At 46.3% G+C, this 12,343-nt stretch overlaps 3 protein-coding genes across 3 annotated transcripts in view; 1 reads left to right on the top strand and 2 right to left on the bottom strand.

Annotated features, from left to right (window-relative positions):
• Positions 1-1,751: 1,751 nt before the first annotated feature.
• Positions 1,752-7,285, bottom strand: LOC146288062 (apoptosis-inducing factor 3-like). Its single transcript, XM_084698393.1, has 19 exons — positions 7,267-7,285; positions 6,969-7,041; positions 6,533-6,642; positions 6,246-6,355; positions 6,020-6,064; positions 5,816-5,897; positions 5,578-5,690; positions 5,105-5,191; positions 4,894-4,985; positions 4,583-4,713; positions 4,277-4,392; positions 3,769-3,840; positions 3,559-3,622; positions 3,354-3,430; positions 3,038-3,155; positions 2,718-2,816; positions 2,498-2,573; positions 2,296-2,400; positions 1,752-2,001 (listed from the first exon to the last, which is right to left on the bottom strand). Exons 1-19 carry the CDS (start codon positions 7,283-7,285, stop codon positions 1,968-1,970), a joined length of 1,623 nt encoding a protein of 540 aa, XP_084554519.1. The 3' UTR covers positions 1,752-1,967.
• Positions 7,286-8,289: 1,004 nt separating this feature from the next.
• On the top strand, positions 8,290-10,514 carry LOC146288061 (TLC domain-containing protein 2-like). The gene is made up of 5 exons (XM_084698394.1): positions 8,290-8,468; positions 8,540-8,622; positions 8,723-8,805; positions 9,692-9,879; positions 10,130-10,514. Exons 1-5 carry the CDS (start codon positions 8,290-8,292, stop codon positions 10,326-10,328), a joined length of 732 nt encoding a protein of 243 aa, XP_084554520.1. The 3' UTR covers positions 10,329-10,514.
• An 88-nt stretch (positions 10,515-10,602) lies between these two features.
• Positions 10,603-12,343, bottom strand: part of fbxo40.1 (F-box protein 40, tandem duplicate 1) — a 4,030-nt gene continuing 2,289 nt past the window's right edge. The window contains exons 4-7 of the mRNA XM_084698392.1: positions 12,042-12,328; positions 11,528-11,659; positions 11,065-11,401; positions 10,603-10,892 (exon numbers count right to left, since the gene is read on the bottom strand). Of these exons, the coding sequence (XP_084554518.1) occupies positions 10,677-10,892; positions 11,065-11,401; positions 11,528-11,659; positions 12,042-12,328 (972 nt within the window). The 3' untranslated portion in view covers positions 10,603-10,676. The remainder of the gene's footprint in view (positions 10,893-11,064; positions 11,402-11,527; positions 11,660-12,041; positions 12,329-12,343) is intronic.

The raw sequence follows: 12,343 nt of genomic DNA, 5'->3' as shown, positions 1-12,343 counted from the left end.
AGGATCGTGTTGTGCAAGGACGAAAAATTAGCAATGCCTACTGGTGCATGTATCAAAATGTATACAGATGAAACCACACGTTCTGCCATGTCAAAGGTGTCCTTTATTTTTCAAAGTCAGTACAAAAAGAAGTAGATAAGCTGTAACAGTACATATCAAAGGCAGACCCTGTCCGTACACAATGCAAGAGCCCTCCTCAGTCATAAGCAGCAAGTGGTGATTGGCATCTAGATGCTTCTAGATGTTTTACATGGTTTCCCCCACAGCTGTAATAAAACAATTCTAGATCATATTTCTCAAATCTATTTGTGTTCTTTGGCACTTTATGAAAGGGTAGGCAATTTCCTTGTTGTATTAAAGATGCCGATTTGTGTCTATCAATGCATCTTAAACAGGGAAGACCTTATTGTTTTTAACTTAGTTTTTCAGGTCAGATAGGCTTTCCCCAGAGTTAATTAGAAATACTGGGTCATCACTGGGAGGTACACATGATACCTGAATAAGTCAACTGCCACCATAGACAGTGATCAAAGAAAGGTGAGTGACAGGTAAAGGATATCGTCGTTCCTGAGAACTTGACCCCCACAAAAAGGTTCAATGCCGACAAAACTTGTCTGAATAATGTCAAGTACATCCACACCTTGGCATTATTCAGACAAGTTTTCGTTTCATTGGACCTTTTTTCCTACAATGTTTCTATAGGTATTGTTGTAGTTACATAAGACTGTAGATAATATAGGTTAAATGTAAAGTGTTACTACCATCTTGTGGCTGGATAGATTCCCTGTCCAGAAGCATTTAGAAAGACATGCTGACATAGACAAAACCTGATATGAACAGAGTCAACAGGAGATCAATTGAACTCCAGGTTTGACTCAATAAATATAAACTGTATATTCCATACCTTCCACACACAGTACGAGGTGAACCTGAGGAGGTTTGAGATGAGTGTTGAAAGTAATAAATGGGGAGAAAACATGAACGAGGGAGGAGCAACAGTAAATTGAAGGTAGAGAAGGGAAAGAGAGACTGAGGTGTAACATAAAGAGAGAGGTAAAGAGAAAGAGGCGCAGCAGTTCTTTTGTAAGGGTTTGGTGTTGACGCTTTGTCTGTTTGTCCAAGTCCATTATTCTCCAGAGGTCTGTTTTGTCATCGTTGCCTAATTCAGCATCCCTGCTTCAAAGACCCAACCCCTCGTCCACTGTTCTCTTAATCCCCCAGCCAAGGCCTCTGATTGGGCCATCTACGCACCCACACTGGCCATTAAGGTCGCCAGTGATTTTCCATCACTCACTACTGGCTGATAGTTTCCAACTGTTTGCATGGACCCAAAACGGTGGCAAAAAAGTGGACTATGACACTTGCATACCAATAGAATAGAAATACTGAATCATTTGGCTGGGATCATCTCTAGTGTCATGAAACTTTTGTAAAAGATAGTTGACATCAACCCGAGGACACAACCTGTACAATTCAGCAAAAAAAGAAAGCAAAAAAAATGAAATCCATGAGAAATCAAAACTTTGAATCCTCAAAAGCTGTGTGTCTGAGGTATCTGTGGTTTTCGCCCCACCCCCCACCACCACCACCCCACCCCTCCCCCCCCCCCCCCCCCCCCCCCCCACCCTCTTGACTTAACAAAGTTGCAGGGAAGAGTCCCAAAACGATTCCTGGCATTATAGATTCAGTATACAGTATAAATATAGCACTTCTACACAATCTGTACCAGAGGACTATACTTTGGACAGTATCAGCTGCTTAATGCTTTCCTGCTGAACTTCAGGAACTCAAACATATATCCTCTTCAGATACATGGGAAACTTCCATTGAGCAGACAAAATTCTTGAAGGTAGGGAATCCTTGATCCCTCGTGGAGAAGGATGAGGCGAGGCATGGCCCTGGAGGACATCTGGAGTGTTTGTTGAAGTTGAGCTGGTGATGTGGCGGGTGAGTGGATGGAGTGATGATCAAGACAGCTTCAGCCAGCTCAGGTCATCTGATCTAGTTTCATTAGAAGAAGGACAGGAACCATGATTGTCAGTCCGTGTGTCTGTCTGTTTGTCTGTCTTCCTATCTGCCTGCCTGCCTGCCTGCCTGCCTGCCTGCCTGCCTGCCTGCCTGCCTGCCTGCCTGCCTGCCTGCCTGCCTGCCTGCCTGCCTGCCTGCCTGCCTGCTTGTCTGTCTGTCTGTCTGTCTGTCTGTATGTCTGCCTGCCCCTGAATCTCTAGGCAAAAATTGTAAGAAGGGTTACTATGGATGGAAGCTAAAGAAAGAGTAGAAAAGGTGGTCACATACTGAGCTTCCTTCTTTGTGATGACCTTTCCTGTTACAAATCTCTCAGCGATCACGGACACCGCAGGGTCATAGTTCAAACTGGCTGCAGCTATGACCTCGTTATCCCTGAAGGTACAAGAGACAAAAAATCACACACACCAACTTCCGTCTCCATGGTAACAATGACATGGTCGCATGACAATGACATTTGTTGTTGACTCACTTGATGTAAAATGCCAAGAAATTCAAATCCTCTACTTTTCCTTTTACTACTAACTCGGTGTAGCCTTCCCCATAACCTACACACACAAACACACAAAGGTGTATCAAACCATCATATCAAATATACTGTACAGCCCATTTTCAAATAGTGCCACAAAAGGCTACACAGTTGACCATATAAGTATGGCTGTCTGTGTATGTGTGTGTGTGTTATACGACACCTGTGTATCTGATTGTCTTTCCCAGTAAGACGGTCCAGTAGAAGGGGACAGAGTTCAGCTCCGTTTCTTTGTTCAGCATGTTCAGGGCTGCAATCCTCCCTACATCAGCCACATCATATTCCATATTCCATTATTCCATATTCACTCGCACTTGTACCCACGTGTAACAGAATTACTTAATATCAAGGAACATTGCATTATTTCATATAATGAAACACATCGTATCATTGTAACGACAACATTGAGGTTTCATGTTGGAAGGTTTCCCAGATTCAGTTGACGTCTCTTGTCTTAGTTCAGAGTCACAGTGAGGCTGTTACCGTGTGCTTGTGCCATCTGCCAGTGTCCAATGGTGACCCGCTGGCCCTTGGCCATGGCCAGAGGGAAGGTGGCCAGATCTCCCCCACAAAACACCCCGGGGATGTTGGTCTGCATATACTGGACACAAGCCACAACAAGCATTTGTCCTCTCTCGTACCTCTGCCCTCGGTCTTCTTGCATAATCCCGTGCAGAACTTCGCCTACACTGGACCTCACAACTAGTTTCTGACGACTATTATCATCCTTCTGAGACAGAGACACAGAGCCCACGTAGCACAGGCTTCAGCTGCAGCTGTCGGTCCCCAGGGGCCTTACCTTATCCACGATGACGGAGCTCTTGGAGTCCATGGCTATGCGACTTCCCTGTAGCACCTCTGAGTTGTTGATGACACCTGGGATGGGGTGGTGCAGCATAGCGTTGACTTTCGGTTTACCTTGCTGAGGCATTTGATACAATACACATTATACTGCACATGAGATCATATGCAACGACAACTACTACGGCCTGTGTTTAACTCACCGATTCCCACTATCAGTACATCTGCAGGAATGACCTTCCCGCTCTTTAGCACCACATCCTTCACCTGTAAACATACACACACACACCTCGGTACAGACCAGCTGCTAGGAGTGCATACATCCCTCCCTGTAATGACGGACGGCAATCTGGAGAAGCTTGACATTGCACAGACGTATTGACACAGACAGCACAGTGTCTTCTGTGCTGTACCTTGCCTTCCTCTCCTCGGACCTCTGTGACCATGTCGTTCATGTAGAACATCACCTTCTTCTCTGCCAGCATCTGTTGAGACAGGGAAAAGGGGCGGGGTTGTCACGTCAGTGGGAGAACGTTCTGGGGGTTTTTCTCGCAAAAACAAAAGCAGAACGCCTGTTTCTCTGTGAGGTAAAATAGCAAAGTGGGCTGGGAGACGGTCAGACCGGGCACTCATTTGAATTATCCATACTTGTAAAGTGGTTGGAGCCCAGAGCTAAACATCAAGAGATGCTCTTTCTCTGTTTCTCCTTCCTCCCATGGGAGTCAGGTGGCTGCGCGGTTAGGGAGTCGGGCTATTAATCAGAAGGTTGTTGGTTTGATTCCCGGCCATGCCAAATGATGTTGTGTCCTTGGGCAAGGCACTTCACCCTACTTGCCTCGGGGGAAATGTCTCTGTACTTACTGTAAGTCGCTCTGGATAAGCGCGTCTACATGTCTAAATGTAAAATGTAAATGTAATCACCATCATGGTGATCTTGCCGATCTCAGGCCCCAGGGTCTTCTGGTAGGGCAGCTCACTGCTGCCAATCACGGTGATGCTGGTGGCCTTGTCTATCATGTAGGAGGCCACCTCCATGCCTGCATGACACACACACACATGCAGACACACTCAAAATGAGGAGAAACTAAGCGTCCGCTTGTATTTTTATTTCTTTAAGAGCCGTGAGCAGCTTCCCGGCTTCAGAGAAATTCTGTGAAAAGGAGCAACAACAAAAAAAATAGAACGAGACACAATTACATCGGTAGACAGATGCCATCCAGTACATACCAACAAAAGAGGTGCCCACAATGACGATGCGACAGCCTACACAGGAAGCATGGATCTGCCTGGCGTCTTCCGGAGTCTCCAGCATCTTTACATTCTTCAGGTCCATCCCTGGACAGTCCAGACCCTTCGCCCTGCATGGCCAGGAAGAGGAAGGAACAAAAATGAAGGAGGAGGACTTGGATCTTTGAGTTGAATGTATGACACAGGGAGAGAGCTTTTGTGTATCTTTGAAGTGTGTGTTCATGCTGTATATGTGTGTGTGTGTGCGTGTGTGTGCACGTGTGTGTTTGTATGTGTGTGTGTGTGCGCACCTGCAGCCCGTGGAGATCAATAGCTGGTCGTAGTTTTGGGCTGAACCATCATCAAACGTTACTGTTTTCTTCTCCGTGTCCAATGACAACGCCTGTCATGATGGACACGAGACAAAGATGGACCATGAGAGCATGACTATGTTACCATATTACTAATGCTACCGGACTCCTTGCAGTGGGGTATCTAACATGATTGACAGGAAACACCTACCTCTTTCCTGAGCCAGACCTCGATGTCGTACTGGTGATAGAACTCCATCCTTCTCAGCAGAATACTGTCACTCTGAACATTCATAACCTAAACAGTGTGTGGGTGTCAATATGTGTGTATGTGCGTTGGGGGGGGGAGTTGGCAAACAGTTATTGAGTATGACATTAAACAATAGTGTTAAAACTGAATTGTCCTTGAAACCAAAGGCTGTCTCCCTTGTGATCTATCAATTTAATAGCACTCATTTCTGGTACAAGATTATCTTCTGTAAGAAATCTTCAATACTTTGATTATATAAGTGTGAACGCCTTTGTTGCTCATAATGGCACAACAAACCTATAGTAAACAAAAAATAAAGGAGAAAAGAAAAAAAGCTTACCCTAGTAAGTTTAGCCTGACCTTTTTTAATGCAATTTGCATAGACAGCAATGACCTTTGACCTGAGTCGAGGACTGGGTTCACTGTTCCTTTACCTTACTGAGGCGGGTCTTGTCGTAGGGCAGAAGGTCGTCTCGGGTAACCATGACGATCCGGCCACCATAGTTTTCTTGTCTGAGAGTCTCCGCACATGCCAACGAGGCAGCCCCTGCGCTTGCAAAAAAAAACAACACACCATCACACTCACGCTAGTGCCCATTCACAACACACATGAACACACACACACACACATACACACACAAATACAGAAGGGGCCTAGGGCCTTTGCCTCACCTCCCCCTAACAACAAGACGGTGTGGATGACCCCCGATACTCTACAACTCATGATCTTTATCCTCTTGTTCTGCTGCAGCTCCTGCACACAGTATTTCATAGGGTCAACTCATTTATGAAAGCCTATGTCTAAATAATACATCATTCATAAAGACATGAATACATTTGCCCAGTATCTGAAAAAGCCATTTGTGGTTTTCTCACCTTTTTCTTGATTGACACATACACTTTGTTGTTTTCCACTTTGACCTTTAAAACAAGGGGGAAAAAAACATAATTCCGTCAATAAGTAGTTTGCCTCCTTTACTGGATGGCTAATTTCCTGCCTGAATGTTCCTTTAGTTTTGCCCCTGTCTGTCTGTCTGTCTGTCTGTCTATGTGTCTGGACCAAGTTGGTTTCTCTGCTCCCCAGCCCCCCTCCCTGTCCTACCTTGTGGCAGGGTAGACAGTCCATGCCAGGGTACTCCTCCAGGTCTCCTGTTTGGATGTTGAAGCACGCTCCATGCCATGGGCATCGTATCCTGTTCCCTGACAGAACTCCTGCACGCAAACGCAACACAACAACAGAGTCAGAGGATGCTCCGGAGCACTCAGCCTCTAAACCTGCACCGTGAGGCTGATTTATACCGTGGCCTCTAGGTACCGTGGCCTCTAAACACCTTGGCCTCTTAAGTATTGTGGCCTCCAGGCGTATAGTAAACCTTTGTAGTGCCGCACCTTTACTGAGGGGGGCGCCATAGTGTGTGCACTGGTTGCCAAGGGCGCTGAATCTGCCCTCACTGCGTGCCAGCAGCACGCTGTAATGGCCAACATTCACCTCCATCATCCTGAGAACGCACACACAGGAACACACACACACACACAGGGACACACACAAACACACAGCTCATTGATATTAAAAACAAATTAATTAGGGTTAGGGCTCCAAAAAAACTACTTAGAACCCCATAGCATTTAATTATTGGCTTTTGGATAATAGTCTACAGAAGTGCATATACAGAAATGAGTTTCTCTAAAAATTAAGACAGTTCTTGGAGGATTGTAATAAGAATCATACAGGTGGATATGGTCTTCCTCTTTCTCTCTCCCTCTGTCCACCTCTCCCATTTCCATCCTGCATCCTCCTAACTACCACCCCACCCCCAGACCTTACTGTCCATCTTGTAGGTCAGACTCCAGACACACTGCCTCAGTCAGCTCCTCATCCTGGTCCATATCTGATGACTCTGTGGTATCAAGAATTAAAATCTGAATGAGAGTTAAATCGATCAATTTCTGGAATTAAGTCAAAATGCTGCTTCTAAATGTTGGCTCAGAGGGATTCAAGTCTTGGCCATGCAGCATCTGAACGACCAAATTCGGAAAGGTCATTTCACAGGTGACTTTCACAACTCAGCGATGATGCAACAACTCATGAATCATTTTCACTAGCCCACTGAAGATATACTCACGTGATGACCTCCCGGACATTCCGTTGATTCAACAATAATACAATTATGAACCTGAATGATCCTCAACGAACATATGATAATCGATCAAAGTTTTATCTTCGACTCGGGCCACATGCAGTGACTTTTGCTCATCAGCTGAATGCACCTATCGCGATGGGAGACGAGTTCGATTCCCCGGCAACTGAGCCAGCTCCAACCTTCATTCCTCGGTCCTGTCCTGCGAAGCTGTGACTGGATGGGAAAATCTCTAGATACAAATTATAAAACTCCCACCCTTAATGTATGTATTCCACGCAAGATAAAGTTAACAATATGTAATCTAGGCCCAAGTAAATTGGTGAACGTATCGTATGTGAGTTGTGATTGCCTCTGTTATTGTCTAAGAGAAATGCAATGCCTTTTTGTGTGGCACAACAGCAGCATAGAGAAAGGGCTGACGAGGCAGCAGCCACCGATTGTGAATGCCGACGTAGGTCGACGCAAAGTGACAATGCACAAGTTTGCGTAAACTTGTGGATGAAGTCAGTACATCGCTATAAAACGACAAATGTTTTGTCGAAAGTTATGGATTGTGGGCTACACCCTAAAATTAAATGTGTTTGATAATTGAAGTCTCAGGACTCATTTGTCATTGGGCGACCGACAAATGGAAAGGACCATCGTAAAAACCCATAGCTATAAAAGTTACAAAACCAAAATTTTGGCAACATCAAATTTGCATGTTAGGCTCTACAACCTCACTATATTTCGCGGTAACAATACAATACACCAAATAACTGTCAAGGTTGTATACACCTGGAAACATTTGTTTAAGCTCAAAAGGCTACTCAAGACAAACGGCCGCAACGCCTTATTTCACCCATCTAATCAGCATAGTTCCCTTATCAGAAAGCACGGAGTCTAAGTGCAAAAAAAGGGTTAGGTCATATAGTCATGTAATTAGCTGAGTAAACATGAAACGTGCTAGGTTATGAAGAAACTCGACTCATTGTGGACCATTAGTGGACAAATTAGAGCTTTGACATGGAGGTGAAAACAGCGCTTCTCACAGCTGGAGTCTCCGCATGCTCTTTTAGACTCCTGAATACATTAGTGAAACATCTGCCGCTCCCAGAACCCGCGCGCAGGAAAGTGTGGATGTGGCGGAACACATTCACGTCTCTGGTTCATAGCTCTTTAACGGGGACATGGGCTGTGTTATGGTGAGTAAACCAGATGACATAATAGAAATAAGATGATTAACGATAAACTAAACTTTGTTTCATTGCTCCAGTTTTTACCAGAATCCTCGAATGGCAGAGGACCTGATCTCCTCTCATTCCCTGTTCTCCCATGCTCTGATATCTGTGTCTACAGGTAAATAACTGGAGTGAGCTAGACTATCAGATCAATATGCTAACAACTAACTAGTTAACTTGTGTGTCCCGGAACATGTATGTGTGTGTTTATCATCCAGGTTACTTTGTCTATGACCTACTGGACATGGCCCTTAACCAGAGACTGAGTCAATCTTGGGAAATGCTCCTCCATCACTCTATGGTAAGAAGACTCATAGACACTGTAGTGTACACAAACACACTCATGCACACACTCACACACACACACACAAACACACACACACACACACGTACACACACAGACGGACACACACACAGTCAGAGCTGCTTTGACTGTGTGTGTGTGTGTGTGTCTTGATAAGACATGCTATCTGCTTTGTGTCAAGGACCCTTCTACAGTTTAAAACTGTAGCATGGTTAAGCAGTTGAGAAGATGAACTGGGTCGAGTCTTAGTATAACATATTCATAATTGTGCCTTCAAGTAAAGATGATTGTATGTGTTGTTATGAAACTGTGGCCTTACTGTGATGCTTTAGCTGCATAGTTTTCTGTATTGTTTGTAACCTAGAAATATTACCACGAGGCAATCAGGAAAAACAATAGATAAGGAACTGTCATAATCCTCACTCAAATGTGTGTGCGGGTATGTAAGTGTGTGTGTGTGTGAGAGAGAGAGGAGTGTGTGCTTGTCTATTTGGGTTTGTGTGTGTGGTTTCTGGTAGTATTGAAAATATGGCATGCTATAAAAAACGTGTCTTAACTCCATAAAGCCTCCCTGTCACACCACATTTATCCACAGTCCAAGGTTTCATGCACAAGTTGAATAAGGAAACTCTTTACTGACATAATTATGGGATCTCTCACATTGTGTGTTTGTATGTGTGTGTAAGAGAGATAAAGAGAGAGAGAGAGAGAGAGAGAGAGAGAGAGAGAGAGAAAAAAAAGAGAGTGAGAAAGGAAGAAAGAAAGAAAGAGAGGAGAAACTGTGTGTCTGTGTGTGTGTGTTTGCCATGCCTGACCTCTGACCCCCATGCCTGACCTCTGACCCCCATGCCTGACCTCTGACCCCCATGCCTGACCTCCTCAGGTGATCTCCTGCTTCTCTCTGCCCCTGCTGACCCGTCTCTATGTGGGCTTTGCTGTGGTTTCTCTGCTGGTGGAGGTCAACTCTGTGTTCCTGCACACACGCCAGCTCCTGCGCCTGGCCAGACCCAGGGACGCCGCGGGCTCGCCGCCCGTCGCTTACCGGGTCACCGTCCTGCTGAACCTCGGCACGTACGTAGCTGCAGTTACACTCTGAGTATGACTTTAGTGTCTCAGACCGTCTGAGGGACCCCGCCAGAATGTGTAGCCCAGAACGTTCCGACGGCTGCTTTGTCAACAGTCACAGTCAACCTCATCGTCACGGTTACACGAGGGCGCGGCGGTTCCAAACATCAAACCAAGTTCCAGACTTAGCTCTTTCAGCACGTATTACGAGAAGTGTCCATGATGTACAAAGCTGGCCTTCTGGTCCTCTCCTCAGGTTCGCTGTGTTCCGAGTGTGCACGCTGGGCTGGATGACCCGCTGGTTCTCCAGACAGAGGGGCGGCCTTCCCGGGTTCACCCTGATGCTGGGCAGCTTGGGTCTGGGACTCAGCACCATCATGAACACTCTGCTGCTCTATCGCCTGCTGCGCTCAGACCTGCTTTCCAACACACGCAAGGCTGACTGTGACCAGTAGAGGGAGACAAATGAATACTCACTGGCAGCTTCTCACAGTGTTGTATTTCACTCTCACAGAGTGAAAGTAATTGTATTGGACTATATGATAGAGCGACGTTCTGTAGTTCTAAAGGGAACACTGCATTATTTCTTTGTTGTACAGTTCTACTGTTCTACAATCTACAGTGTGATATCATGCCATTTTAACGGGGTACTATTTAATGAAACATTAAAAGTTTCATAACAACAACATTATCTTTCCACACATTTGAACCAAATCATCACCATTTAGATCTTTTACAAACTTTTATTGGGGTCCTTGAATATCACCAAATGTTATTAGTCAAATGAACTGTTTAGCAGACCACTAAAAGATAGTCGTCTTCTGGAACATATTGACCAGCTTGTGGCCCTTGCAGTGTGTGGGTGTGTGTGTTTCCTTGCTGATGCAGGGCAAGAGAACTTGCTCGCTCCTTGCCTCGGTCTCATAGTAAGGACACACCTTCAGGTGCTCCGACATGGGCGGAATGTCCCGGAAATGCCACGCATCCACCGTCGAAAACCGAGAACTGAACTGCCACACCTGACAGATAGTAAAGTACAAAAGGTTAAAAACAAACCGTCACATAGAGTCCAATGCACTTGTACTGTAAGGATTCAAACAGGCCAGCGGACTATACAAACAGGTACATTTTCCTTCGATAAGTTAAGAAATGCAAAGTGAAGCAATAAACCAGTTCTTTAGGCTTTTTCACCATTTTCTTGGCCTTCCACGTGGCCCCGCCATGTGAGTAGGTCTTCTTCTCCCAGCAGAGGGTGACCATCCCCCTCCCCTGCAGCAGAGAGGAGCACACCTCCCTCATGAACCGGGAGACCAGGGCCAGCTGGGACAGAGACAGGCTGTCCAGAAAGCTGGCTATGTAACATAGCACCTCGTAGGGCAGGGTGCTCAGAGAGTCCAGCCCCGCTCCCCCCCTGAACGCCCTCCTCCTGGGGGTTAAGGGGGGCTCTGCTGGGTCCTGGGGGGGCTGTGATGCCCCCGCCAGCGTGTCAGGAACAGTGGGACGCAGGCTGAAACTGCTCAGCTCATGGCTGGAGGGGATGGAGGTGCACAAACAAGACATTCTATACTCAAGAAACAAAGGACTGACCACTTTAACATGTAGAAATGTAAGCTTTTCCACACAGATACAGGGTTGAGAGTGGAGCTGTGCTCACTTGTAGGTGACGGTGGCCCTGTGTGTGGAGGGCTGGAACCTCCTCTGGCTGTAGGTGCAGCCCAGGTAGGCCAGGGGACACCTCTGCTCAAACCAGCCACTCAGACACATCTGGATGTCTGAGTGAACGTTCCTGAATGACCAACAAACACAGCAGACGTTAGAACTAAGCAGGACATTATCATTACCCTGTCATAGGAGAGTGCTATCTGAGGACAGATCGTGATAGCTTTGCCCCAGTGTTGTCTCTATCCCAAGTTAATGTGTCTTTTTTCCTCTGATCCATTTAAGTTTTCTTCATTTAGCAGACATATTTCTCCAAAGCTACATTCATGTAGAACAGAAGATAAAGGATCAGAAATGCATAATCAAGGAACGGTCTGTATTTACCAGGCACAGCTCAAGGCAACCAAGGCAACAGTACAAGTTCCAGAAAAGTTAGATAACTATTTACACCTGTCCGACAGCAGTGTATGGTAACATTGGTAACTCAGCTAAAGGTTTGAGGAACACACCTGAAGTGTGCGGGGAACTCTCTGCGTAGAAAGGTCTGCCCACAGAGGAAGGTGAAGGCAGAGCTGGCCTTGTTGTGGCGGCTGGTCACGCCCTCCGCCCCCAGCTGCACGTGGAGCTCCGGGGGCCTGTCGGCCGTGATGTCCGCCAGGGACATGTCCCGCTTGAACGGAGCTGACAGGAACTTGTAGGTCTGCGTGCCTGCGTCCTGCAACAGAGCGTCAATGCAGGTGTCCTCAGCGATGAGGTGACCCCTCAGCTCCTTCTCCAGGGAACACAGCAGGGAAGCCTGCACGGAGAGGAA

Source organism: Hypomesus nipponensis, chromosome 5 (genome assembly GCF_054491055.1).
Source record: "Hypomesus nipponensis isolate SF chromosome 5, ASM5449105v1, whole genome shotgun sequence".
NCBI lineage: Eukaryota > Metazoa > Chordata > Actinopteri > Osmeriformes > Osmeridae > Hypomesus > Hypomesus nipponensis.
The sequence above is the reverse complement of the archived record's forward strand: the minus strand, read 5'-3'. Positions and strand labels throughout refer to the sequence as shown.